General features: G+C 32.8%; 1 protein-coding gene across 1 annotated transcript in view; it reads right to left on the bottom strand.

The window, feature by feature from the left end:
• Positions 1-808: 808 nt before the first annotated feature.
• Positions 809-16,420, bottom strand: part of RpLP0-like (ribosomal protein LP0-like) — a 54,644-nt gene continuing 39,032 nt past the window's right edge. The window contains exons 5-7 of the mRNA XM_090385289.1: positions 12,003-12,154; positions 5,059-5,135; positions 809-1,376 (exon numbers count right to left, since the gene is read on the bottom strand). Coding sequence (XP_090241415.1) covers positions 969-1,376; positions 5,059-5,135; positions 12,003-12,154 — 637 coding nt within the window. The 3' untranslated portion in view covers positions 809-968. The remainder of the gene's footprint in view (positions 1,377-5,058; positions 5,136-12,002; positions 12,155-16,420) is intronic.

The following is a 16,420-nucleotide window of genomic DNA, read 5'->3' as shown; positions in this document are numbered from 1 at the left end:
TTCTCTTTTTATGACTCACAAATACAGATTTCATCAACAAAATCTTTTTTTTTTATGAAATACTTCTTTTTCTCTTCAAAATAAGCAACGGACTTGCCATTTGTTGATTTCTTTCAAAACGCCTCGTCAACAGAGAGGATTTCAAATAGTTATTGTTGAGTTTCTTTTCACATATTAAAGACAGAGGGATTTGATTCTGCTCATCATCACAGTACTAGAAGCCATATTTCAAATATTCATTTTGATAGTGTCATGATTTTTTTGTTTCTTATCTGGAGCCAAATTTCTCATGACGGACTTGGTGAATGATCATAATGACACCCGCCAACTGGTCTGTCATATTGAGGTGTGCTCTTGACCTGTCGGAACCATAATAAACTGATGTTGATGCCGGAGAGCATTCATGAGAGAGCAAGATCATGCAGATGTGGCAAGAATATGAAAAGGATTCAATAATGGAGATATTATTATTACTAGTTATATGGTGCAAGGAAGCCTGAGGCTTATGCTGCACCAGTCAAAAAAAATTCCCAAGTTACCCTACCCTACCCTGAGAGAGAGAGAGAGAGAGTAAAAATCAGATTAAGAATTTTCTTGCATAATTCTTATTCCTGTTTAAAGATGCAAACGGTAAATACAACAGAATTATTTGAGTATTATTATATAAAGGGGAACCCACTTAGCATAAAAATACTAATATATAAGACTCACAAGAGTGTGTTGTTAAGTCTGTGCTAAGTGTTCAGGTCAGCTAAGAAATGACTGTGTGCATTAAATCAGAATGTAAGAAAGAAAAGCTGATAATGGCCAACGGAGCAGTTTACTTTATTTTTTTTAGTAACAAAATAATGCTACATCAGGAGGGGGGAAAAAATCAGAAAGATCATTGACCCAAAGATAACTGATAGCACTTTTGTCTCTTTCAGTTTCTTCATCATCATCTGTTCTTTCAATTCCTGTACTAACATCTAAATGATCTTTCCTTTATTTTTAAATTTCTTCTTTGGTAGCTTCTTTGTGCCATTTTCAGTTCCTTCATTATCAGCTGTATTTTTAGTTTCAGTAGTAATATCTAACTGATCCTGCTTCTTTTTTTGTAATCTTGTTCTTGGTCGCTCCAGGATGTCTTCTTCAATTGTTTCATCATCTTCAGCTGTACTTTCAATTCCTGTATTACTATCTACATTATTATTATTCTTTTTTTTAGATTTTTTCTTTGGTGGTGTCTCAATGTCAACTTCCATTTCTTCAACATTATTGGCCTTTCTTTTTTGTAGAATCTCTTTTCTGGGAACATATTCTTCAAATGCTCCATCACTACACCACATACACTGCATGGATATTTTGAATTCTGCCATTTGATAGCCAAGGAGTTTCTATAAAAAATAAAAGCAGCAGTAAATTAAATCTATTTTATGGATGCCAAACTATCATCACTAAGGTATTTAAAATATAAAAATATTTAAACACAGTGGTTATAATAAAATCTTGGGGGAGGGGGGCAAAATTACAATTTTAAACAATGGCACATAACATAACTGCATATAACTGGTATAACAATGGCTATTAGTTCAAATATTACCCAGTCAGCATGGAACACTGTCAAAGGATTTAATGGGCTAAATCAATTTTGTTCTCAACAATTAATTACAAGGATTTTGAAAAATGCAATGGCAACAGGTAATTATAAGAAAGCAAAAGGTGACAAATGTAATTTTCAGACCAGGATATCCAGATATTAACTTCCCTGTGGTTTGAAAGATGTCATGTATCTGAGGGAAAGAATCCAAGTTCTTTCATTTTGGGATGAGGAAGTGAAAAGGTGTAGTACTGAGAATTACTCATTAGCATTTTTCTTTGAAAAGATTAGCATGTTTTGTTCTGAGGGTTCATCATTCCTGCTTCCGCTCTGGCATAGTGCACTTTGGCTGCGATATTAGGTTGCACATGGACATCTTGGAGGAACGAATCCCAAAAGAATTTCATCTTCAGTAAGTGTATATGTATTATTTTATTGTAACCTTTACATACTAATTAAATTATAATAACTCCTGAATATTCTCATTTGTATCGGATGAATTTTTATTTTATTTCGGATATTTTGAATCGTAATGATGAGAAACTCATACACTGAATTACAGAGAATCTTCAGTATATCTAAGCATGCTTAATATTAATATAATTCTAATACGTATGTGCATAAATGGAAAACTTCTCTGCAGTATTTTTATTTATTATTATATTTAATATTTTATTTTATTTAATTTTTTCTCATTTTCTCATATTCACAATATGAGATATAATTAACATGATGCCGTTTTTAACTATATTTTTAGAATTTGCTGCATACTGATATACTGCATTTGCACACACTTGTGCTTTATTAAATTTTTTTAAAATTGGTTATTCGATTTTTTTATTTATTATTATTGATTTTTTTATTTATTATTATTCAATTTTTAGTTTCAGAGAAAAATAGAAGGTATGAAGGAATCTATGTATTTATCACTTTTTTGTGGCAGATAAGCTCAGAAAAGATCAATAATGTAGCCCCGCTGCTAATCAAAGATTATGCACTCTTATTTACTGTTAAGTGCTGCGTAATATTTAAGAAATAAAGGATATTCTAAGTAATTTAATGATAACATTTTTGTTCATTTTATGTACATGCTTTGGTAGTTTTTGATTGGTACATTTGCCATACTTCACCTTTATTGAGTTGTTACAACTTGTTAGCATATGTCTCTTAAATATTATTTTTGTAACAGTTTAAAAATAAATATTTATTTCTGTTTTTCCCTCCCTCAGATAACAATGAATGGCAACAGAAAATGGCATCCTGTCCACAAAAAATTTCATTATAATAGTGACACGAACAAGAGTAAATGTACTGTTTGTAAAATGGACTTGAAGGGAAAACATTCAGAAAACTTACTGAGACATTTAAAAATAAAACGTGTCGCCGACTATGAGGATGTTTTAAAAAAAAGAAAGCAAAAATAGTTTCCACAGCTACCTACTATTACAAAATTTGTTACATCTAGTGTTAGAAAAACCGTATTGGTTGAAATATCTGCAGAAATAGTTAAAGATGCATGCGTGGAATTAGTGACTGTAAATGGTAGACCATTTTCTCTGCTTGAAGACTCGGGATTCTAAAAATTATTGAATCCAGTTGTTATGGGACATGGTAGTAAACTTCAGATAAATCGTCAAAATATTCAAGATGAGATAAGTAGATGAGCTAATCATTCGTGTAAAGAACTTACAGCTGTTTTGAAGAGCAGATTAATTTCTTTGAAAATAGATACTGCAACTCGATTTGAGAGGTCAATTCTGGGAATAAATGTATAATTTTTTTGATTGTGACAAGATTGTTCTAAAAACACTTGCAATGCGAGAATTGAATGATTGGGCTACGAGCGGTAATTTATGCAAATAGTTTCAGGTGTCTTGAAAGAATTTGAAATTAAATTAGAACAAGTGTATTCTTTAACAAAGGGGCTAATATGATAAGGTCATTCAAATTACTTGCTCAGGAACAATCCGGAAAACTCGATATTGAAGATGATACTGAAGATATTGAAGAATCTGAGACTACAGACTCTAGTGATACAAATGTATGTAAAGAAAATTTCCATGATCTACATGTTCAGGGTATTATGGTATCTGTTCGTTGTGCTGCACATTCTCTGCAGTTGGCTGTTAAAGATGTTCTGAAACATGATGAACTGAAACTTCCCTTGGCATGAGCAATGGTGAAAAAGCTGCGAACCCCTTCTATCCTTATAGACTGTGCAATACTAGACTGTGAAACCAGATGGAATTGCATTGTTAATATGTTACAACAGTCTTATGGAGCTAAAACAATTTTGCATCGATTTATCTGTGTCCATCAAAAGAATTGCATTTGTCAGCCAGTGTGTGGCAAAAGATTGAAAATACTATAGAAGTTTTGGAACCCGTTAGGGCAGCATGTGAAGTGCTGCAGTCAGAATGTAAAGTGGATGTTAGAAACACTGAAAATGAATTGTCATCTTGGTAACCTCTCTCACGCTACAAGAAGTAAATTTGATGGAAAGCAAGCGAGAACTTTTTAGCTTATATGTATCTTGACCACAGGTACCAAATATTACTAGATAATATCCAAAAACAGAAGACTAAGGAACATTTATGATAGCTTGTGCCAACTAAATGAATTATTTCAGACGATATGCTTGACCGAACTGAACTGAACCGAACCTAACCACTGGTCAAAATCGCCTTTTGAACCAAACCGCGAACCAAGCTGGTCCAAAATTTTAGGTAGTTTGCAGCTCTGCTTAAGCTGCTCGAAGAAGTACAAAATATGTTCAATGTGAATGATTTCTAGCTATTAAACCAGATTGTGTTTTTTTTTTTTTTTTTTGCTTTTTTTTTTCGCCTACCTAAAATTACTTTAGCTTGATATCAATTAATGCACTAAAATATTTGGATCAATTCACGCTTTTTATATCATCCATATTGCTCATTATCCTTATATATCAATCCATAGCCTTCCCCATAGAAAGCCATGGTTTATCATTAAATATTTTGAATTCTAAATTAAACTAACATTTGCAAATATTTATAGTCAATATGAAAACTATAATTTTTAAACCAAAATCTAAAAAATATATACAAAATGTTTAATTATTAACTAAAAAATCATTCAATTTTCCTTTTTTGGAGTGGGAGGGGGTGGAGTGAGAGTTGGAAAGTGGTAGCATTAATTATTTTTGAGTGTCCTTTTAATCCAGTAATAGAAATCTGGCATGTCCTTTAATCCAGTCATAAAAATCTAGCAACCCTAGGTACAGGCAATACTGGTGCTACTATCCACACAATATGTAAAAATGATCTCAATTTGACTTTTCTGCATATATATATATATATATATATATATATAGTACTGCTGCTACTACCTTTTCCACATGCCTCATGTTATTAGTTTAGTTACTATTCAGAGAAATGAGAGAATTTCATTAACATACAGCAATTTTTTTAACATGAGAAATTAAAGCTTTTAATAAATTTTACCAATATGTTTGCTTGCTCTGGTGTTAGTGAATCCCCTTCTTTACACACCTGATAATCTTTAACAAGTGTTACAATACCTATGAGAGAAAAAAAAAAAAAAAATATATATATATATATATATACATATATATAGAGAGAGAGATTTGAAGCTAGATGATTTAAATACAGGTGGGTCCCGACTTTACGAGTTAATTTGTTCCCAGCGGGTGCACTCATAAAGCGAGAATTTATTTCCCACAGACATAATGTTAAAACAGGGATTATGATCTCGACAATGAAATTTGACCATAGTAGTGTTAAATAAATAAAGGTAAACAAAACAATAGTTTATGCTTAAATAATGATTTATTTATCCAAAGAAATGAAAACACAGCCTTTAAAATCTAGCAAATTATAATAATAAAGAAATTATTTATGTTTTACAAATGTTAATGAATGTTTATTCTTCATCATCATTGACTAAATGCACACTAGTTGATGGTTTATCACTCATTGTTGGTCAGGCACTGGTTGTTGGAGTCATCATCTTCTTCAGAAATGCTTCACGGGTCATTTTTCCCCCAAAACATTCTCTTTTCTTTATAAATTTCATGAAAAGATCATGTAACATCAGTGTGGTAAATGCTTTATGTTATCTGAGTTCAAGCAGACGAAACATTTTCATCTGCCTGAACAAACAAAACATACGCACAGTAGTACTGTATTGTATAGCTATGCGTGTGGTTTGAAATGCCGTACAGGTTGGCCTCGATTAATTCATCCTGCAAGTGCATCGTGCAAAACGGAAACACATTAATTGAATATAATAATCAATAGGAAAAATTATAATTGGTCCGTGACCTTCAGGAATGTCCATAAAGAATTTTAAAAATACCTTTTAAATAACTTTTTAAATGTATATCATGTAAAAGAATATGAAAATAATTACAGAATTAAATGTTTATTGCATAAAATAATGAAGAAACTATTTGTTATGAAAATATTTGAACAGAGTCGTGGGAACAGTGTTGGCTTTCTTTTTTTCATCAATCAATTTCCGATGGCTGACAACAATCTTCTCTAGGCCCTGGCAAAATAAATATCGCAGATAACCTCAAAAAAAAAAAAAAAAAAAAAAAAAAAAGTTTGTGGTTTTCTGCGATACGAAAGATTTCATCTAAGTTTTTTACCATTATCTCCTTTGTGGTAACATTTTCATCTGGCTCATTTAAAAATTTAAATTTTAGCCTGTAGTTTTTTTTTTTTTTGTATTTAAAAATTCTAATTTTTAAATGCAAGTCTGCGCATGACTTTATTAATGGGAAACAAACAAGTAACACACCTGCTTCCAATGGTTGATGGAACACATTGAGGCAGGCAGCGGGCAAATGCTTGTTTATTGTCTGTCCGACGCACAGTAAGCTTAGAGCAAAATTCAAATCTTTTTCAACTATCACATAAAAAAAGATCGCATTAACTGGAAATCTGCATCGTGTAAAGTGGTATAATTTTTTCAAATAGCGGTAACTGAAAAATGCATTAATAAAACTCGCATTATGCAAGGCCTGGCTGTATTTATGAATGTTTAGCATTTATTTATTGCAATTAATGTTCATATTTTCGATTTTGTTGATACTTGAAAAAAAAAAGATTTGTAAACTTGTAAAGAGAAAACTCGTAAAGCAGGAACTGCCTTTACATCTTTGTATAGTAATCTTAAGAACAAATATCCTTTTCTAACAAGATATAAAATGCTTTGGGTTGTCTAAATTAAGTGACAACATATCTAAGAACATGAGTTAGCATTGCACACTTTTTTGTTTAGGAGGAATGTGGTTTAGCTGCCTGTTTTTTGGATTGAAAGAAAAAAAAAAAAAAAAAACCATGTTCCCAGGAAAAAAATTAATACAACTCTTACTAGGAAAAAGTAACTCAGGCATGGTGTGGAAAAAAACTGATAAAACTGTCTTCCATATGTCATTTGCACATTCCTTCTAATAATCTGTTCAGCCCTTCTTTAAATTTATTGACGCTTTGCACTTCCACAAAGTTAAGTCTAGTCCAACAATCAGTTAACTCTCAAGCTAAAAACAAATTTAAGCACATCATTTGTGCAATCACCCATTTAATTTTTTTATGTCCCTTATGTGTGATGACTGAGAAAAGGTCAAAATGCTGTCAATATGTAGCTTACTCAATCTTTTAAAACCTTAAACATCCAATAAGGTCTCCAAGTAGTTGCTTAATTTCCAGATAGTGCAACTTACAGAACAAGTCTTTCTTGGTAAAAATTCCCTTTTCATCCCCACCTAATCACTCTTTTATCCGTCCTGGAAAATTCCTGAACATTACCAAAAGAAACAAGTTCTTGTCCTAGCAGCATGGCTGCAGTGCTGTACAATAACCCATAGTAGTAACCTGTGTTATTACTATGAAAAATTTGCTCAAATGTATACAACTAGAATACAGACAATATGAGTTTCCTATTAGCTGTCACATAGAGAGTATTAATATTTCTGAAAATTCCTACAAAAAAGAAATGACTTCTATTATAATAATTTACATACAGTTCAAAAAAGTTAACTGCATAGCAAAGTACATTACCATATCCTGACACTCTTGTGACATTCTTATAAAGGCAGGCTGAAAAGTACTGCTCTTTAATTTATGACCTCCACAATACGTGACACAGTATGTTTCGAATAGGTTCTCCAAGTAGCACACAGTTTCTAGTTAGTACATGAGCAGCAGTGCTTCTGTGTGGTTGTTTGTTTATAAGTTACACTATTTTAAATGGAAACATCTTTGAACATGTAGCTCAAACAACATGCAGTGTTATTGAGTTTCTGACTGCTGAAAAGAAAAATTTTCAGCAGTCAGAAAACGGGACCACTATCAGTTCCTCCAGTACACTGAGACACTGGATAAGCTAAAAAAAATAAATAAATAAAAAATAAAGCCTAGCAATACAGCAATATAATGAACTGCATAGCAAAGTACATTACCATGCCCTAATATTCTCACAACACAATTATAAAGGCAAGCTAAAAAATAATGCATCAATTCATAACTTGAGCACTAGGTGGCATAGTATGTTCCAACTAGGTTCTCCAAGTAGCAAAGGTGTTTAGTAAGTGTTTTGTACTAAATAGAAACTATTAGCAACCTCACTAGGGCTGTTCAAGGATTTCATAAATGAGATTTAAAGTTGTTCATCATTAGCATCAAGTGACTGTCCCTCCCCCACAAACCTTAAAGAGCATCTCCAGGGTAACTTAGATGAGGTAAAGCAAGCATGAATGTTGGCAATCCAGCCAAAGGAATTTTAATGTTATTTAAGTTTTCATTTCCACTTCAAAGTATAAAGGAGAGATACTCTTTTCATATCTATCCTCCAAACAGGAGTTACCTGAGTCAATTGTCAGATAAAGTGAAAACATCTCCTCAAGTTGAAATATCATATGGCAGTTGCCATGCAATCATACCTAATATTTAAAACATGAAAATATTTATACAACTTCCTTGTTAAAGTTTTTAACAGCAGATTATAGGTAAATAAGAGCTGAACATTCAGAAGACTTGTTTAATGTTGCAATCGTGTTCCAGGATTTCAAAGAGCAACAATCAATTGTGACAGAAGATGAAATCTAGTACTATTTCTATGAAACATAAATAACACATTGGTTCTCCGAATAAAAGTCTTGCATTTCCTAGAAAAAACTTTTATATTGACAAGATTAAAGGTAACGTTATGCTATAAACAATATTTTGACTATAAAGACAATTCATACTGAATTTATTCCAGGAGATTACACTAGCAAATATGTGCTTAAAAATCATTAAGCACTTGAGAGCTGCAATACCTGATCCGTGGGCAAGAAAAAACTGAAATTACTCCATGACAATGCTTCTGATCGTTGTGAGACAGTAATTTTTTAATACCTTTCCAAACACTCTATAACTGTCTTACATAACTACTCTAAAGCCTAATCTGACTATGTGATAATTCCAGAGTATAAACAGAAAATTTATTAATTTATTTATTTAACATCCCACTTGTTCATTCTGATTTTTAGACTACACGATTTTTATTTATTTTTCTCAGTTGAAGGACTCAATGAGATTTTTCAGCAAAGCAGAAGTCATGGCAGCCATGACAACTGCAATGAAGGAATTTTTGAAAAAGGACTTCAAATAAACTGCCTTTGCAATCATGATTTATTGAAGAATGTGTAAAAACAGCCAAGGACATTATTTTGAAAAATATTATGTGCAATTATCTGTAAATATTATATCTTATATAAACAGTAAATTTTTTACTAGATTATACATAAAAACACTTACACACTCTGTGTCTATATGCAATTACTTTATTGTGAACCAAATGATCAAAATACATTAAAAAAATGTAATATATATGTATAAGGTGTGATAAAAAAAGTTCAGGGGACCAACTTTATATCTTGATATTGAAACGTGGTGAGTTTCGACTTGTCACAACATGTTAGGTAACTTGTCTACACAAATTATGTGAATTTATCCATTTATCTGCACTCGGTCAGAATTAGCATGCATTGAACAGAAGGTGTTTCATGTGTTTCTGTCTCAATTCAAAATGACTGAATTTACTGAGCATGCAATCTGCATCAAATTTCTTTCAAATTAGAGAAAAGAGCAACAGAAACTAAAGTACTAAAAACAGTTTTTGGGGGTGATATGTGTCTTCTTCAAACTTTTTTTGGTGGTTTGAAAAGTTTAAAGTTGATTACTTTTTTTTTTTTTTTTTTTTGATTTGGTAGTTGTTGGCGCATTGGCTTCTGTGGCCATATTGCACCTCCCAAGGTTTTTTTTTGCAGTACTTTGATCCAAGCCCGAGGCGGGAATCGAACCCGCGACCTTTGGGTTGCCGGTCAGGTACTTTACCCACTCGGCTAGCCCGGTCGGCTAGTTGATTACTTGTTCATCAAGGATGATCCTCACACTCTGGCCACCCTTCAACTTCAAAAACCAATGATTCAATTACTCACATCTATAATCTGATATCAGAAGTGATTGATGTTTAACTATTTTTGAAGTTGCTAGTGAAACTAGTATTTCTTATGTTAATCAATAACATAAGAAACATGTTAATCAATTTTAATGACATTTTGGGAATGTGATGCATTTCTGCCAAGTTTGTGCCTCACATCCTCGCTGATGATCATAGAAAGAAGTTCTCTCATGTCAGGATCTTTCTTTGTCATGGCAGCTGATCCTTACTTTGCTTCTCCCATCAATGTATGACTATGAATCAGAAACAAAGGCCCAATCCTCTCAATGGAGGAGTCCATTTTCTCTAAGTCCCAAAAAGCAAGATTATCATACTACTGACTCAGAGGCTGTTGTTCATTATGAATTTATCCATCATAGTCAAACAACAAAATAGGAATACTACAAAACAGTTCTACAGCAATTTTACGATGCAGTTCAGAGAAAGTGATCATAAAACTGAATGCCAGGGAACAGTATGAACAGTGCCAAGGAGAGGATCTACCTGAATCACCAGTATTCTTCATCATTTCCCACATATTAGGTCAGTCCCTGAACATTCTGATTACACCTGGAATATCCTGATAACTAATACAATGTAGCAAATCAATTGACTATAAGGCTACACTTCAAAATTCACTATGGAACTCCATGATCAGGATAAAATAAAACTTCCCAATGTTGAATTGCTCCTACTAATGTCAACATATGAGTAGAACAGTTCAAGATTGGGAAATAAGTTTAGTGTAGGGCTAAAGCGGCCAAGTGGTCAATGTAGGAATGCAGTAATACATGCATTTCACTTGACCATGGTTCAAACCCACTGACTGCAAAATACAATACAATGATAACATTCTTTGTTGAAATGAATAATTGAAAATTCCTCTGACCTATGGGGGTCATGCTAAATTATAAACAACCTTGTTTTTAGGCCTAATGTAGCCGAGTGGTAAATAGTAGTAGATGCCTTTGAGTTAACTGCTGTTACAGCCCAAGTAATCACTAAATACAGTTAATGATAATATTTTTGTCAAATAACTAGTTGTACAAAGTAACTAGAGGCCATTATAACCGAGTGGTCATGCACGAGGGTGCATTAGTACACGTGCCTTGAATGACCGGGGTTCAAAAGCCTGTGACTGTTAAATATGGTGCTGTTTCTTGTATTATCTCAATCTTGTAAACTCCTCTGACCATGTGGTCATCCAGGAGTATAAACAGAAAATTTATTTATTTATTTATACTTCTCTGACCTATGCCATTGTGCCAAACTATAAACATAACAGTTTTCTTTATTCTGTTTAATAATAGCCTTTAATAATAATAGTTTAATAATTTTCTTTAATAATAGTCTTAAAGTGCATTCTAAAACATAGCCTTATAATACATTTTACTAAACTGTTCTGTTTATAGTCCAGTATGGAGGTTAGGAGTTTACAGCTAATCATTTATCAACAAATTAGCAATTATTTAACACTATTAGTGGTTATATGAATTTGAACTACAATCAACCTAAACATGTATACAACTGTACTTCTGTATTGACCATTAATGGATACACACACAGGATGGTACAACAAAAGCCTAATGCTTTCTTGCATTGTGCGGCTGATACTAATACCATTTTCTTTTTTTTCTTTTTTTTTTTAATCATTTAGGGCACAAAAATTCAAATAACATAAACAGTGTATGCTTTTAATATCCAATTTATTTGGTCAGCATTAACAATCTATGTTATACCTTTATCAAATGAGAAAATTTTTCCCTTCCTTAATAAGAAATTTTAAGAACATAGGACAATGTATTCAAAAGAAGTTATGGATTATTCCTTTCTGTGTCCGTTAATATTTTCTACAGTTAATTTTCATGCTAACTCCCCCACCCCACCTCCCAAGAAGCATAGTGTTGAAATATTTTTAAAATTATATAAAATTTACCTTTCTCAAGACTGGTGGGCATTCCTAACTGCCGTAGATACGGTTCCAAGGAGTGAGAAAACTGGGATAGGGGACCTTGGTCTAAAACTACTGTTTCTGTTGCAATGCATCCTGAGCGAGCATAATCTGGATCAGTGAATTTATTAAACCATCTATAAAATAACATTTATATTTTTCAGGTATAAATAAATCATAACTTTAGTTTTACATAAATCAGGTGCATTTGTCTTTTATTTATTAATAAAATGATTCAATGAAATTCCAATTTAAAAAACTCCATAATTTTAAGTTATTTCAATAAATTGGAGTTGCATAATACCAGCAATCATAACAATAAAGCAATTACCACAATTTCCACTATGGAAGTCCATCAACAATTTTAAGTATATCCAGGCAATTATCCTGTAAATTGTGATCATTAAGATGATCAGTGGCAAGAATAATATTCTTATTATTATTACAGCAAAACTTCATTACCATACATATTCCCCAGGGTTCAGTGTTGGGCCCCATTGCTGTTTTGTATATTTATCAATGATATTGATGAAGGTATATCAGGTTTAATGTCCAAGTTTGCAGATGATACAAAGGTTGGCAGGGTTGTTAACGACAGTATGCTACTCCAACTGGATCTAGATAAGTTGGGAAAATGGGCTGAGAAGTGGCAACTGGAGTTTAACATTGACAAATGCAAAGTACTACATATGGGTAGCAATAACCAAAGAGAAGCATACCAACTATGTGGTACTACACTTAGGTTGGTAGAGAATGAAAAGATCTGGAAATAAGTGTGCAGTCAGATATGAAGTTTTCTGAGCAGTGCAGACAGGCTGCCAGAGCAGGTCATGGGGTATTGTCAATGATATACAGAAATTTTATATTTTTGTACACTCACTCAACACCACTCAACCACCCTTTTATCCATTGTAGCTACTTGCCTTTAATACCATACTGCTCCAATCAGTAGTATCGAAAGCTTTCCTGAAATCCCAGTATATATAATATCAAAATTATTTTTTGCATCCAGTCCCTTGGTAACAACATCATAGTATCCAATCAAATTGATCAAACAAGACATCTTAAAAAACCCATGCTGTGTCAGAACTATAACCACAGTCTTGTCTAGCTGATTCTGCAATGCTTCATTAAATAGTGACTCCATTATTTTTCCCTGGAACAGAAGTTGTTCGACTGGTCACTAAAGTTATCGGGAGCATGATCACCAGGAAAGGACCTCCAGGCATCTGTCCATGGCATGGGGAGTCAAACCTGGCTCGGAAAATACAAACCCTTGATAGATAGGACCCTGACAGCCACTAATACTCTGGGCAGGTGGCATTTGAACACCTCCAATCTGTAGGAACCCCCCCCCCCCTTCTGAATCCAAGAATGCTGTCACAATTAGGTCCAAGGGTTTGCTTAACTTTTCTGCCTTCTTTTAATATAACTGGATAGATCCCATCTGCCCCAGATGGGATCTATCCAGTTATCTATCGATTCCTTATTTACTTTTAGGCTCGGAAATTTCCCTTCTACTTTCTTCTCAGTTATGCAAAATCATTTTGCTCCAAGTTATAACTTGATGTATTTCTTGTTTTCTCATCCCTAAAAACTTCTTCACACGAGTGTTTGTCAGAATCTTGAACAGGCTCATCAATAATTATGCCATTCATTACTAGTGGGCCAATATTCATCCCTTTCATTTTGGTGTTAACATACGCAAAGAATTCTTTGTTACATTTCTTGTCATCAGTTCTGTGATTACTTCCCCAAATGCCTCTCATTTAGATTTTGTAGTTAGTAACATCATCAGTTTGTCCCACTGAGAGTAATTTAAAAACTAAGATCACTGTAGTTGCTTTTATGAAAGCAAAATCCCTTAACCTTAACAGTAGTTATATCTTTAAGTAATCTCGCATCAATATACACTGCCACCTTACAGTTCCTTTATCTGGATATTCTTAATGCACAAAGAGGCACAGCTGGTAAACAGATCAAGAGTACTGTTTTCTCTTGATGCTTCCCTAACATGCTGCTGTAGAAACAGTCATCCAATAAATCCAGAAAATTTCTGCTATTGTGTGAGAGAACAATCCACAACTTTTCTGTCTAATGCATATTTTATACAGAATCAAAAGTTAGTAATGAATGTGGTGCAAAAGTTGGAATGTGGAAAAGCAACTATGATAGAGACAGTGAGATGTATCACTTGTTTATGTATTAAATGTGTCCAACAAACTGCAAAGAAAGTTTAATTAAATTATATTCCAAGAAAAGAAAGTTTAAAATATCCCAAACTACCACCTTCAACCACAACAAACATATGTATAGGAAATGACTGGTCGATGCATTTGAGATTTCTTTTATGTCATCTATTCCTGACATCCAAGGATTTTTTATCAAAGGAAATTATGTTATTATTACAAATGGAATGTAACATTTGTACATCAAATATTGGTTGAACACATTTAATGCATGGACCCATGCATTAAATGTGTTCAACCATGCACCCATTCCATTTCGATAAATGCCAGCCTAAAAATCCTGTTTAAACTCCTCATTTACTCTTAAACCACAAATTTCATACAAAATATGCTTCAGAGAGAGAGAGAAAATGTCAGTGAGACAGATCTGTAACCTTTGCAATCAGCAATTTTCTTCTATCTTCCACTAACCTAGAGGGCTAATCCTGGAAATATATGAATTTCATCATTAGGGATGCTGGCTGTTCAATGAAAAGAACAGTGATGTAATTACGTTTTATTCAAGTTAAGCTACCAGTCTTGAATTCATTATTTATGGATTATCTTGAAAATAACTACACATCAACTAATCTCACAAATGAAGTCTTTTCACTCATTCATTGCAAAGGATTATGCAACTACCAGATGTCTAAACTAAGAATGTTGATTAGTGTCAAGGAATTTGAATAAATACATTAAAGGTCACAATATGGATTATTTTCTTGTAAAGGACACGCTTTAAATAAAAGATTTCCTATTACTTTCTTTGATACTACATAATTATTTTTTCTAGTTTAATCAAGAACATATATTAATTAATATTGTTATCTACTTTTACTACAGCCAGTGCTTCATGTGCTTTACAAAGCTCATTCCAATTCTGTTTGGGTTGATGCCAGAACATAAAAAATTTAAAACTGTAAATTAGAAAACATACTTCTCCCATAGGGGTGCACTTATACATGGCAGACTGTCAATCCATCAAAATCCAATTGCAACACTGAAGCAAAAAAATAAGGAGCTTTTGGATTTTCCTCATGCTAATTATGGTTAAAATGATTAAAGAAATTAATTTAAATGACACAAGGTTTAAATGACATATGATTAATTTAAATCCCTTATATCATTTAAACTAATCTTTACAAATTTCAGCCATAGAACATTAATTTACATTTTATCTTATTAAATAAATTAATTTACATTTTATCTAATTACATAAATTAATTATATTTTATTTAATTACACAAAAAAGTTGCAGACAGCATTTATTAGTAGTTGTAAACAATGTAAGGCAGCAAACTTCCACGACATTGACAAAAAAAAAAAAAAAAAAACATACCCACTTCATTTGTTCATCCCTTCTAATACAAGGTAATTTTTTTTTTATTTGTCATACCATTTTATTATTATTATTATTATTATTATTATTATTATTATTATTAGCTGTATGGTGCAAGGAAGCCTGTGGCTTATGCTGTACCAGCCAAAAAAAAAAAACATTCTGAATTACCCCGAGAGAGAGAGAAGGGAATCACCAAGAAAGGATAGAATGATGATATCCAGCTCAGGACCCTAGGTGTGCCAAGCCCATACTCACCAGATGTGAGCCCCTGGGGTCAGACCGCCAAACCTCTTTCTATAGAATAATGATGTTGTTAGTATGAAAAATCTGAAGTGAGCATGCAAAACTGTAAAGAAAAGAAATAACAATGAATAAAAAATTGTCCTATAATTTGTATACATCTTCCTTAAATTTATTCAAACTCCACTTTACCAACACCAGACAGAAGTTTGTTCCAACAATCAATCACTCTCTGGCTCAGAGCAAATTTTCATACAACTATCCCTTTCCAATATGTCTTGTCCTCTTGGATATGTCATGTGAGAAAGAGAAAAGATGCCATCAGCATTTAGTTCACCTAATCCATTAAAAGCCTTAAAAACTTCAATCAGGTATCTTCACAGCTGCAGTTTTCAGACACTGCAATTTACATAACTAAAGTCTCTCCTGTTAAGAGAACCTTATGTATCTGTGTATTATACCTGTGACTAATCTTGTTGATCTTCTCTGCACCCTTCCAAAAGACTACATCATTTCTGCAATGAGGCTCTGAGATATGTATGCAGTACTCAAGATGTGGCCTAATCATTGCTTTAAACAATGGTATAATCAAC

The sequence above is a fragment of the Mastigoproctus giganteus genome, chromosome 11 (assembly GCF_048544385.1).
Source record: "Mastigoproctus giganteus isolate SK-2022 chromosome 11, ASM4854438v1, whole genome shotgun sequence".
Taxonomy (NCBI): Eukaryota; Metazoa; Arthropoda; class Arachnida; order Uropygi; family Thelyphonidae; genus Mastigoproctus; species Mastigoproctus giganteus.
Note: the sequence above shows the minus strand (reverse complement) of the source record. Positions and strands in the feature narration are given on the sequence as shown.